Source organism: Scheffersomyces stipitis, chromosome 2, assembly GCF_000209165.1.
Source record: "Scheffersomyces stipitis CBS 6054 chromosome 2, complete sequence".
Taxonomy (NCBI): domain Eukaryota; kingdom Fungi; phylum Ascomycota; class Pichiomycetes; order Serinales; family Debaryomycetaceae; genus Scheffersomyces; species Scheffersomyces stipitis.
In genome coordinates, this window is record NC_009042.1 from 1065048 (window position 1) to 1077436 (window position 12389).

At 43.2% G+C, this 12389-nt stretch overlaps 3 protein-coding genes across 3 annotated transcripts; all 3 read left to right on the plus strand. All coding sequences in view use genetic code 12, as the record gives it.

The window, feature by feature from the left end:
• Nucleotides 1–2381: 2381 nt before the first annotated feature.
• Nucleotides 2382–3885, plus strand: KRE2 (Glycolipid 2-alpha-mannosyltransferase (alpha-1,2-mannosyltransferase); the record flags this gene model as incomplete). Its single annotated transcript, XM_001382392.1, has 2 exons — nucleotides 2382–2877; nucleotides 2902–3885. The coding sequence occupies exons 1-2, from the start codon at nucleotides 2617–2619 to the stop codon at nucleotides 3883–3885; spliced, it is 1245 nt and encodes a 414-aa protein (XP_001382429.2). The 5' UTR covers nucleotides 2382–2616.
• A 2377-nt stretch (nucleotides 3886–6262) lies between these two features.
• Nucleotides 6263–7548, plus strand: KTR1 (alpha-1,2-mannosyltransferase; the record flags this gene model as incomplete). The annotated part of the gene is made up of 2 exons (XM_001382393.1): nucleotides 6263–6493; nucleotides 6539–7548. Exons 1-2 carry the CDS (start codon nucleotides 6322–6324, stop codon nucleotides 7546–7548), a joined length of 1182 nt encoding a protein of 393 aa, XP_001382430.1. The 5' UTR covers nucleotides 6263–6321.
• A 1651-nt stretch (nucleotides 7549–9199) lies between these two features.
• Nucleotides 9200–12075, plus strand: PICST_87538 (predicted protein). The gene is made up of 6 exons (XM_001382394.1): nucleotides 9200–10093; nucleotides 10355–10582; nucleotides 10751–11041; nucleotides 11180–11438; nucleotides 11628–11737; nucleotides 11885–12075. The coding sequence occupies exons 1-6, from the start codon at nucleotides 9734–9736 to the stop codon at nucleotides 11987–11989; spliced, it is 1353 nt and encodes a 450-aa protein (XP_001382431.2). The 5' UTR covers nucleotides 9200–9733; the 3' UTR covers nucleotides 11990–12075.
• Nucleotides 12076–12389: the final 314 nt, after the last annotated feature.

Genomic DNA, 12389 nt, shown 5'->3' on the forward strand with positions numbered 1-12389 from the left:
CCTCATTGGCTTCCAAGGCCAGGTTCAAGTTGAGATTTTGGTTATGGTGGTCATTCTGGATGGTTCCTTCGTATGTCTCGTCTACTACTCCAAAAAGGTTGGATTTTGTATTACTTTGAAGTTGAACTAATGAAGGCAAGGAAGAAGATGTTTCTAGTGGGAATAGACTGTTTCGCTTCCGAGACATTTCGATCCAACGACAAATCCTTAGCTACCGGTACAGAGAATCGTGAATTGTAAATAGTGCAATCGCAAATAATGAAATTTGTAAATAATGAAAGAATATAGTTTATCTGCTGGCAGCGTATGCAGTATGCAACCGTTGCAAAAAAACCGGCACTGAGACTCGAACCGATGAGTAAAAGACGTCTACGATGAGCTCTTTCTGTCTCGCTGCTGAAGTTCCTCTCTACATTCGCCGTGAAGCAACTCTATCAGCTTAGAAGACGGTTTTCAAAAAAAAATGTTAAATCTCTTTGTAAAGCGTGTCATCTTTATGCAAGGACAATGCTAATCTTCTCTGTATTGTTAAAATTGACAAGTGTACCATCCCGAAGGATAGTACGAACAATTTCGCGACGAGTTTCGTGATATTGTTCCTCTTCAACGTGACTTTTGTCACGTAATTTATGCCTTCGTCGTAAAAAAAAGATTCAAGGAATTTGCATCTGGGCTTATGACATCATAGGCGATGAGAAATGGAATAAACTTCCGCTATCCAGTATTGTGGTAAAGCGGCGGAGCTTATCTGAGAAGTCAATACATACGGGCTGTGCAACTGGAGTTGACACTAAAGATTGCGGCGGTGAGTGACAGAGAGTCAAGATGCTTCGGTTGTAGTATTGTTCTCTTTCATAAAAAGATTTCAAGCAAATTGGTCTGCGGAAACTTTGAAAAATCTAGAAATTGCATGAACGGCATTCGTGGATTGTCCTGATTTGGTCTTGGATACGAGAGTTGGCCAGAAATGTCCAAGAAATTTAAATTATGCAAAGGAACACCCAGTACTATCAGTAGCTATGTGTGGAAAGTCCTTCGGTACAGTGAAGACTTCAAGAGTAAAAAGTAGTGGAATTAGAACTGAAGAACTTTTTCTTTGATTAGGCAAGGTTATGCAACTTAATTAGAGTTCCTATTGTTCAGGCTTAAATGTGTTTTCGGTGTTAGCAAACAGAAATTAAGAAGAAGAAAAGCAATTACAAATTGCAACGAGGCAGTACCAGATGGTACAAAGAGATATACGGTGAACGATTTAGGAGTGATGACATATGTCTGACGAATGGACGGAGCGATGTGAGTCGAATAGAACAGAGATGGTGAATATATAAAGACCAAAGAATATCTTCTTCTAGTTGATAGTGTTGGTACTAGCAAGAGCATTTACAAAAGTAGCTGCGAAATCTGATAATTCAACAGAATTTTCCAATATTTCAGTTCTATAGAAATTGACAAACCCTGAAGAAAACCAAGGCATAAACTACAAATACAATATGACTACCAAGACCAGAAATTCGAGAAACAGACAATCGTCCAGACACAGAAACCACTCGTTGGACTCTCCCAATGCCTTCAGCACCAATGTCGCCACAAAGTTGGGCCTCATTTGGGTGCTAACAGCAGCAGCTTTTTGTGTACATCACTAGCTGGCACAACTGAACAGGACCACTGTTACTGAGTAGGAACAATTGCATATAGACACAGAATAAACGCTTGCACATACCTCAAGTAGACCATCCATTGTTCAGGGATTTACATCGGGTACAATTGAAAAGTTCGCTGTCCGAGATTTTACCAGGACGTCAAGCTTTCGTCTGGACCCTTGTATCGGCGAATGGGATTTTCAGTTATGGACTTTTCGGTTATCTTATTACCACTTCGGGCGGCAGGAGTCCGTGGCTCGTTCGCTTTGGTAACGAAGGAAAATGTCAACTCCATTATCTTCATGGATCTAACGTTGCTAGGAGTGTTTCACATGCCGCACGTACATGCACCGCTATCTTTCTTTATGACATCACCGCTGTTCCCGGTAGCCGAGGTTTGACACCAAAGGGACGGTTTCAGATGTGAAGCTAGATCTGGACCTCTGGCATCGAACCCTGCCAGGGTGCGAGATCCCTGGCTCAGATTCACACTTACTGATTGGGACGGCCGCGGCTTCGTCGCTGAGCCTGGAAGTGCAGCTGGAATTCGTAAGATATCGCTCTTCTTTATGTAATCAGTTGAAGATTCGTAAATTAATAAATATAATAATGCCACCGAATCCCACTGGCCAGCTTTATTTTTTCTTCAGCTAAATTTGTTTTAATTGGATCCGCTGTTCATAGAATAGAGACAGGTGTTGTTGCTCCTCTTGTATATACCTCCAGTTGACACCGGCAGCCGGCCCTTCGAACTGGCATCTTGCAAAGTTTTATCACCCACAGTATAAAGCATCTTTCAGCCATACTTTTGGAAAACTGAACCACGCCTTCATCCCATTGCATTCCGTCTTCTTTCATGGTCCCATCATAATTCTTCGATCTAATCCTTGAAATTCAAAACCAGAAATTTTTCAGTTTTTCCAATTGAATCAGATTATTTCTACAGCCATCTTTTCAGTCCCGACTCCTCTATACCATGGCCAGAGCACAGTTCTCAAAATACACCCTAGTGGCGGTGGCTCTCTTGGTGATATACTCGCTCAGCTACTTTTTCACACCGGATGTCGTCTATGTCGATCTGGTCACCAAGGAAGTTCTTGGAAAAGGAGCTGCTAATGGTCCAACCCCTCAACAGCCTTTGATTGATACAAATCTGAACCAGGAAGCCCAGCAAGAAGCTAAACAAGACGAACAAAAAACAGAAGAAATAGAAGAAGAAAAACCGAAGGACCCTATCGTCTTCTTAGCTGAAGAAGACAAGCCGTTCAACGATAAGGTTAAGGCTACGTTTGTGACCTTGGCTAGAAACAAGGAATTATTTGACTTGATTCCTGCCATCAGAGCTGTGGAAGACAGATTCAACCGCAAGTTTCACTACGACTGGGTATTCCTCAACGATGAAGAATTCACCCAAGAGTTCAAAGACTTGACCACAGCCATCATCAGTGGTAAAACCAAATATGGAAAAATTCCCAAAGAACACTGGTCGTATCCAGATTGGATCGATTTGGACAAGGCTGCCGAGTCGAGGAAAAAAATGAAAGAAGAAAAGATCATCTACGGAGACTCCGAGAGTTATCGTCACATGTGTAGATTTGAAAGTGGGTTCTTTTGGCAGAACGAGTTGTTGGACGAATACGACTGGTACTGGAGAGTCGAACCAGGTATCAAAATCCACTGTGACTTGAACTATGATTTATTCAGATACATGCAAGATAATAATAAGGTGTATGGATTCACAATTTCCATCCACGAGTTCAGGAAAACTATTCCTTCATTATGGGGCCACACCAAAGACTTTATAAAGTTGCATCCCGAACATGTAGCCGAAGACAACTTCATGGATTTTATCTCTGATGACAACGGAGAAACATACAACTTGTGCCACTTCTGGTCGAATTTTGAGGTTGCCAGTTTAAACTTCTGGAGGTCACAGGCTTATCGAGACTACTTCGAGTACTTGGACAAGACGGGAGGATTCTTCTACGAAAGATGGGGAGATGCTCCTGTGCATTCCATTGCAGCCTCTCTTTTCTTGCCCAAGGATAAGATCCATTACTTCCACGATGTGGGCTACAACCATGGGGTATATACGCAATGTCCTTTAAACAAGGAATTCAGATACGAGCACAAGTGCGACTGTAATCCAGATAAGGATTTCACGTTCAGAGGCTACAGTTGCGGAAAGAAATTCTACGACAGAATGGGGATGATTCGTCCTGTGGAATGGGAGAAGTACCAGTAGAGGTCGTTTATAGACAATACGAAGAAGAGGAAACAACAGTTAAAAGTAGAAGAATGTAGACATCTCAAGATGATTGTACGTTGGGTTGGCCGGCACTTCCCACAAGGTTAGCCTAGTAGGCTTACAACAGAGCGTACAGAATCTTTATTCCTGGCGCATTGAAGTCGATGAGCCGAGGTAGCACACAAACAAGTCCATTGTAGCTAGTATGGCAAGAGAACCGTCTGTTTCCGTCATCACTAGTAGTTCATTAGACCCTGTATAGATTGTATGGCAATTACCAAATGCCTCTACTAAGCCAGTATCGCTAACAGAAGCGGGACGAGAGAAAAAGTATACTTACAGCGTAGTTCAAATTGTGGGAGATGAATTCAGCTCTCTATTAACGAGTTGCGTAGGACAATTAGTGCCAAGTTGTAACAGATGGAAAAGTCATAAGGATTTCAGGATATTTCTTAGATCAATTTCACAGTATAAAACTTCAAGATCGCGTTGACCAAAGAACGAAGCCCGACAAGACCGAAGTGGAACCCAATAAAGCAAATCGTCCAGAGATTGACCATAGAAGCCATTATTGTTCTGTAGGTCGACTTCCGTTTCCTTCAAGTTTATTAGCCCAATTCAGGTTTTTCAGTTGAAGCGGTTTAAAAATATACAGAACTGGCGATAATGAACTTGCCTAAATAGGAATCCAATCTGGACCCTAAGAATAATTGCAGTTGACTGGAATGACACTAAAGAGAAGATTCGTGACACGAGATCCATGTAGTCTATAATACTGTAATAATAGAGATTGACCTAAGTACTGAGCTGAAGGTTAGTTGTGAATAATGGGACATTGTCAGCAGTGAAAAGATCTCTACGTGAAGTTTAAGCTTAGCAAATAGTAGCCTCTGAGTTGAACCCGATGGTCCAAAATTTCACACCTGTGATAATTTCTTTACCTATACCTTGTTACTTGGCTCGTGATTGCTGCTGTATGTAGAATTGGCAATTGGGTTGTGCAAACGATTGGCACCCGACCAAAAGACCCTGAGATTATACCAATTTAGAAAACCAACCTAATGGAGAAGAGGATAAAAAATAATCTAAAACTCAGGGCTAACCTCTTGCTTTAGGGCAAAACGCACATGCAGTGCAAACAGTCGATCGATGCATAATTGGGTGTGCGACTACCATGGCGATAAGACGGGGTCCTCCTGAAAAACAGGCTCTCTACGCGCTACGTGTTCTTTAACTAGCGCTAAACAAACTGTATCCCGACAAGACGGGGGACTACACACTGGTACATTTTTCTTAACTATGACATAGTCGAATCCGAGATTGGAGAATGTACCAGGCAACATTCTCAATTCGTCAACCCAAGCCTTTCTGCCTTAATTGGAAAGACAGAAGACTGCAAATTAGACCTGTTTCAGTCCAGTTGAGCCAATCAGAAACAAGCCAGAAGCTGTAGCCGACCAAGTCGAAAGGACAGGATGGTTTAGTGAAGGGCTTTGAAGTACAAGTCAAGAAACATCCAGAAGAGTCGAAGCAGTCGAAGCAGTAGTCCTCTCAAGTTGGTAGCAGAGGATTGCAGGCATTATGTGAGGCAGCGCCATCGTCAAATCAATGCACAAAGCGCCCAAGATTGACCGGACTGAGTTGAAATTTAGAGAGAGATTGCGAGATAGTGATTGCGAGATGTAGAAGATTTAGGGAGAAATAATATATTGCGAAAAAATACTGAAAAAGTGAAGATTGAAGACTTGCAAGATTCAGAAGCAATGGTAAAGCTTCACTTAGAATGTACGACTCAGCCCCAGACACACAGACGTCTTAGAGACAGATATAAGTAACGGCAGACGGGCTACTGTCGTAGAAGCTTGGAGTAGCCTACAGTTTTGACTGACGTCGGTTCTTTATTGGCTAGCAGAAACCGTAGCTACCTATTTGCGTGGCTGAAAATAATGCTAGGCACGGAAGAAGCACATAGTAAGGGAATGTTCTATTAACTAAGTCATTAAATTCAATACTCGTAAAATGCTACAAACGTCGAACCTGCCCACACACCCACACTTTTGCCAGCTTTTGCCAGCTTTTGCATTCGATCGAAAGTATCTCAACCAGTTCTTCTCCGTACTCTTCTGGCGGTAGTTATCTGCCACCGGTTTGTAGCTCCAAACCATTCCCAATAGCAACCCCCTCTCTCCCACAGCTGCCCTGTCTCATACTTCCCCATAGTCTTATCCTGCTACCGCGGGTGTTCTCTCTCTGCATAAGCGTCTCCTGCACACACACCTCTGGTCGTACGCCATGCTACAAAACCCGCGCTCCAAAATCTCAACAGCGTATTTAACGTGTCAATCTGCTCTTCTTTTTTCTGCACCGAGTTTGGATTTTTCACCTTTTACTTTCCCAGTTTTTGATAGCGCTTTCTGAGACTCCATCTGCAGCATGGCCTCGTCCAGATCAAACGCCCGTATCATTCGGTTTGCCATCTTCGCGCTCGTGTTGATCGGCTGCGGCTACATCCTCACCAGAGGCTCCGCTTACAACTTCACACCACCATCTCCCGGCAACAAGGATGCAACTCCTGTAGCCTCGGAGTCCCCCGCCGAACAGCAGGGTAAGGTGGGCCCCACACCCAAGCACTTTGACTCCAAGACTCCAGCAAAGGGAGACCAATTGGTATTCAACAAAAACGAAAAGATCAAGGCTACCTTTGTTACCTTGGCCAGAAACTCTGATTTGTTTTCCCTTATGGACTCCATCAGATCAGTCGAAGACAGATTCAACAATAAGTACAACTACGACTGGGTCTTCTTGAACGACCAGCCCTTTGACGAAACCTTTATTGAAACCACCACTGCCGCCTGTTCTGGTAAGACCAAGTACGGTTTGATCCCTAAGGAGCAGTGGTCGTACCCTCCTTGGATTGACCAGGAAAAGGCTGCCCTTGCCAGAGAAAAGATGAGAGAAAAGAAGATCATCTACGGTGGCTCTGAGCCATACAGACACATGTGTCGTTACGAATCCGGTTTCTTCTGGAGAGCTGACGAGTTGAAGGAATACGAATACTACTGGAGAGTTGAGCCTGATGTCAAGATTTACTGTGATATCAACTACGACATTTTCAAGTGGATGAAAGACAACGGAAAGGACTACTCCTTTACCATCTCGTTGCCAGAGTACAAGGAAACCATCCCAACTTTGTGGGAAACAACCAGAAAGTACATTGATGCCAACCCTCAATTCTTGGCCAAGGACAACTTGATGGAATGGATTTCTGACGATCAGGGTAAAACCTACAATGGATGTCATTTCTGGTCCAACTTTGAAATCGGTAACTTAAACTTCTACAGAGGCGATGCCTACCGTCAGTACTTCGAGCATTTGGACAAAGCTGGTGGGTTCTTCTACGAAAGATGGGGTGATGCTCCTGTGCACTCCATCGCTGCTGCTTTGTTCTTGCCCAGAGACAAGATCCACTTCTTTGAAGATGTAGGCTACTACCATGTTCCTTTCCATAACTGTCCTGTAGACAAGGAAGTTAGATTTGCCAGAAACTGTAACTGTGATCCAAACAAGGATTTCACCTGGAGAGGTTATTCGTGCACCACCAAGTACTACACTGTCAACAACTTGAAGAGACCCAAGGGTTGGGAAAAGTACACCCAATAAGTACGCAACTAGCTACAGCAACTAGATAACACATGGAGACATTTACAGGTAAATCACTATAGAGAGACTTCATGAGCTGAAGAGATTCCGATGATATAGTTTATGCTACGGTTGTCGGGTGAGTGTTATCGTTAATACTCTAGTTCTACCATAGTACGTTTTGATAAATATTATAATACGAAATTTTTGTAGAGATGTAGAGTTTAGAATATAGATAGTAGTACGAAGAGAAGACGAGGCAACGAGAAAGCAGTACGCGATAGAAATGGAATCTACAGAGATTCCTCTAAAGGTTATGCTTTTGGCAGGGATTTGAAATTCGATATCCCAAGTACAGGACTTCGACTACTACTTACCAGAATGGGTATAGAGATGAGAGAGCCAGAGATAAGCAATAGGAAGAGAAGAACAATTAGACAATATGGAAGCATAAGAACGAAAGCTCGTATTCTGAGGATGTACCGATGCATTTCATCTTTAGGGATGTTTAATTTTTACTAGCACCTGGTACGAAAAGCCCGAGACCTGAATTCTCGTTAGAAACAAAGCCTATTTTTCTGGACCACAGCTCAACTTGCCAACTCCCACAGGAACGCAACTCCACAAACAAATCAGATGTCGTAAACAGAAGAACAAAGGGATGCACGCACCATTGAGCTCTTTAGAGAGCCTAGAGTACAATGGCGAGTCTTCCTTGGAAGCGGTGAATGCGAAATTTTAGAGTGTCTGATAAGTGGAAAAGTACATCTGCACGAGCATTCTAGAAAGATGGTGAGCCATCCAAGGAAACCAGCAAAGAACTTCTTTTTTATATCTGCACAGGTTGGCTGGTCTACTTGCCGAATATGGTTTCCGCGAAGAATAGAAATGAGATGGCTCCGTAGATGGTGCCATAGACAACAGAAGAGGGTTGAAAAATTCTAGGATGTGTTTCAGAATGTGACACAAAACGCACCACCTTTCAGGGAGTCTGTGACTTTCTAGCTAGATTGTTGAGCCAAGCTCCTTGCCCAAATCATGCAATTACATTTTAGATGACTTGAATTGAGTAGGAAAATCATTTTATTTTTCCTGAGTATTTCTGATTCAATGGTCATATGAACAAGATTTCATGCTCTCTACTTGCTATCTGGCTAACTCTACGTATTTTTAAGTTACAGTCCCTGATTCCTGTACAATTCTGTACCTGGCAGATCTTGCGACGCACGCGCCGCACCGTGGTACCAAGTTTTGTTTCAGAATCAGCCAACTCGCGCTGTAGCTAGATGTTATAGGAACATCACCTAGCTTTCACTGGCAGGGCAAAGCCGGCAAAAAATGGAAACTCAAACATCAAGTAGAAATGGGAGGCTACTCCCATGGAAGGGAGCCACGTTCGGAGCACCTTGTATCGGTTTGCTGCTGGTGAAAACCCATTTGCCTCTGATTGTGTGCACATTCTCTCCCCAAACGGCCTGGCCACATTGAGTCGCTAAATCGCGAGCACGATATTGCCACCACAGGAAAAATAATGACAGAAATAGGCACACTCTGCTGAAATAATAATATTCACAACAAATAATAATTGATTTTAATTTTAGTATTAAAACTAACAACTTGCACCAAAATTTAATCCTCACTATAATCGTAGCAGGAGAGTCCGGTTTCACATCTGGAGTTTCATTCTCGTTTCGTTTCCGTCTTTGGGGCTGGCTTTCAATTCGCTTCAAAGTCGTTTTTGATTTGTCTACCTTTCTTTTCCATCCTTTCTCAGCGTTCTTCAGTTGGAAAGCCATATAAGAGGCGTGTTTAATACCTTGAAAAGGTCCGCATTCCCGTGTCAATCTTGTGAGTCTCGCTATTTTCTCGCTATTGCTATTTGCTAATTTCGCTATTGAGCAACTCAATACACAAGAGACAGAAATACCATTTAAGAAGGCGACTGCTTAAGTTCTGAACAATATCAAAACTCGAGACTTATACGTAACTTCAAGCCTCATCAGGTCTCATTTATCAAGTCAATATTCAGATCTAAAGTGAAGCGAATTGTTCATTTATTGCACTGTTCACATTCCATCTCAATTTGACATCACTTCACACATTTCACTCCACATTTGACCATCTCGATTTCACGATCGATTTCAATAATATTTCTACATTTCATATTTCACTATATTTTCCTAATTGTCCCTGGTAAGCTGTCAGAATGTCACAAGGCCAAGTAGATCTTCCACCAGCTGTCGCTGCCACCACTGCAACTTCTCCCACTACTTCCAATTCTCATCGCCGACCAGCTCCAGACTCGCCCACAATTGATTCTGAGCTGGCTGCTTCCCCATCGTACACTTCCTCGACGTCCGCAGCGTCTGCATCAGAACCACCCAGAAAAAGACACAGACCAAGATCGCTCGATCTTAAGTCTGGTGCTGATGATAGTTCTCATGTGGCTTTGAGAATCGTATCACCAGGCCTTCCTCCATTGAACTCTGCGGAGATGCGCTCTACCCTCAAAATTTCTCAGAGAATTGAGCAACAGCAACGAGAACTAATTGCTTCCAGAGCAGGAGTCACAAGATCGCTTTCGACCTCAGCGTCTGCTTCTGTTCCTAGTCATATACAAAGAACGACCGCAAGTGTAGGTACCTCTAAGTCGGCCACTCAGACTCAATTCAAGACCCAGATTAAGTCTCCTCAAAATCAAAAACATCAAAACCAATCCACTACCATCCGGATTCAAACTCCATCCCAGCTTCTTTCTTCTAGTGCCAATTCCTCTCATCCTCTTTCGAGCAGTCCTCTCAATGAAGCAGACCTCGCTAATCTGGAGGTTGTCTCGGCCAACACGTCTATTAACGAGAACGGCTCGCCTGCTTCAGAAACCCGTTCCACAATCATCACCGTCAATGCTCAGCCAACAGCGGCTGATGAGTTGGACAGGCTTCTGACTCCATCTTCCGCCAAAAGATTGAAACGTTCAAATGTGCCATCTCCACTTTCTATAGGTTCCCAAGACTCGGACTCTCTTAGACCGGCTATTCATTCAGCACCTATCAGAGTCTCTACAAACACCAACCGTAAACCTCATTCCACAGCTAGACCTCAAAGGGGCCAAGTGCCTCATTTACATCACAAACATCTGGGCCCCGGCCCAATTCATGCTCCTTCGGCAAATATATACCCTCCTCAAGGTCAATATCACTATGTTGGTGGTCCATACCAACAGTACTATGGTCCTCCAGTTGCCAAATCGCAGTTTCGCCCATTTCCCAATACACATGTGACGTATCTGTCGCTTCCTCCACTTCAGCTGGGTGGAAGCGTGCATCCCTACCAACTGGGTATTCCCATCAAAAGGTCTAGACCAATCTACCCTTATACAACAACTTCTGCGCATTTCCCTCGAGCAGTTAGATTAGCTCCCCACCCGTACCACAATCCACAGCATCATCTAATGGCTAATCAACGACAGGGACCACATCGTAGCGCATCTCCACCATTAAGATCACCTTCATCTGTAGCAAGAAGCACACCTTCTGTGTCCTCATCTTCTCTTTCTAGTATAAATGCTTCAGCTTCTGCAACTGCTTCAGCTTCATCTTCTGGATCGGCAACTGGGCCTGGAGCCACTGGAGCTTCTGGAACTCGTCCCAAGCCGTTTTCTGTCACGGATGTGTATCATGGTGATTTAATGAAAACTGCACCTCTCCAGTCGCAACCTTTATCTGCACAGAGAGATTACTTTGAATCGCAGGGAAAGGCTAGAATGTCTCAGCAAGATGTAGATGACGATAGATTGCCTGTTTCTGAAGATGAAATAAGAGAAATGCAAGAAAAGTACAAAAGCAGTGAAGATTTACATGAAGAAGAAGAAGAAGAAGATGACGATGAAGAAGATGCTGCGTCCAGAACTGGTCCTTACCCAGCTGGAGCCCGAGTTCTGTATCATCACAATCCGTATCTGTATGGAGCTCCACTTGGCTATTACCTGCAACAGCAGCAGCAGGCTCAGTTGTACTACCAGCAACAAGCCGCAGCAATAGCATCTGCTAGAGCGCCTGTGCCTCAATTGCGTGCTCCTTTGACCAACCGGCTCGACACAGGGGTAAATGGAGAGGAGATCTTTGGTTCCATTAATATCATGAATGAAAGCATCTTCAACTTTCGCATTTTCAATCCTAAATCCAAGGAAGCTGAAGCTGATGACAAAGAAGTTTCTAAAGGGGAAGAGCCTAGTAAAGGAAAAGTCTCAACAACGGGAAAGGAAAATGAAATCGAAAACGACAAGGAAAAGGAAACTGCAACTGAGTCATCGAGTTCTGACCAAAAGGCCGAAGGCAGTGTTAGTCCTGAAGGAGAGAATGAAGACACTTCCGGTGATTGGTTAGCCAAGGAGAAAGATAAATTTCTCCGTATATGTGAGACCAGCTGGGACAAATTCGTCAATAGCAGAAAGCAGATGTAAAATGTTTGATCTGTTGTACAATATTGAATATGATGATATATCACGGAAAGATAATATGTATTTAGGAAAGATCTAATGAATTTTGGTGTAGATGCTGAGATGAGTGTAGAATAAATGGGTGCAAAAAGTCGCAGTAGAAAGGACTACTGAAATTGATATGAGTCTGGGCTAAAAGATTCAGTTTTTCATTTTTCATATTCGCAATTATAATAGATAGACTATTGTCTTAAGGTATTGTTAGATATCATACATTCAGATATAATCGTCCCATTGTGATTGCTCTACAAATACAATTACAACCTTTCCTACTGAAGCTAGTGTTAAGCTAATGTTCCATGTGCAGTCCTTTCCTGATGGCGACAAATGTGAGAATCTTCGAATCTAAACGGTTCTTAAGACT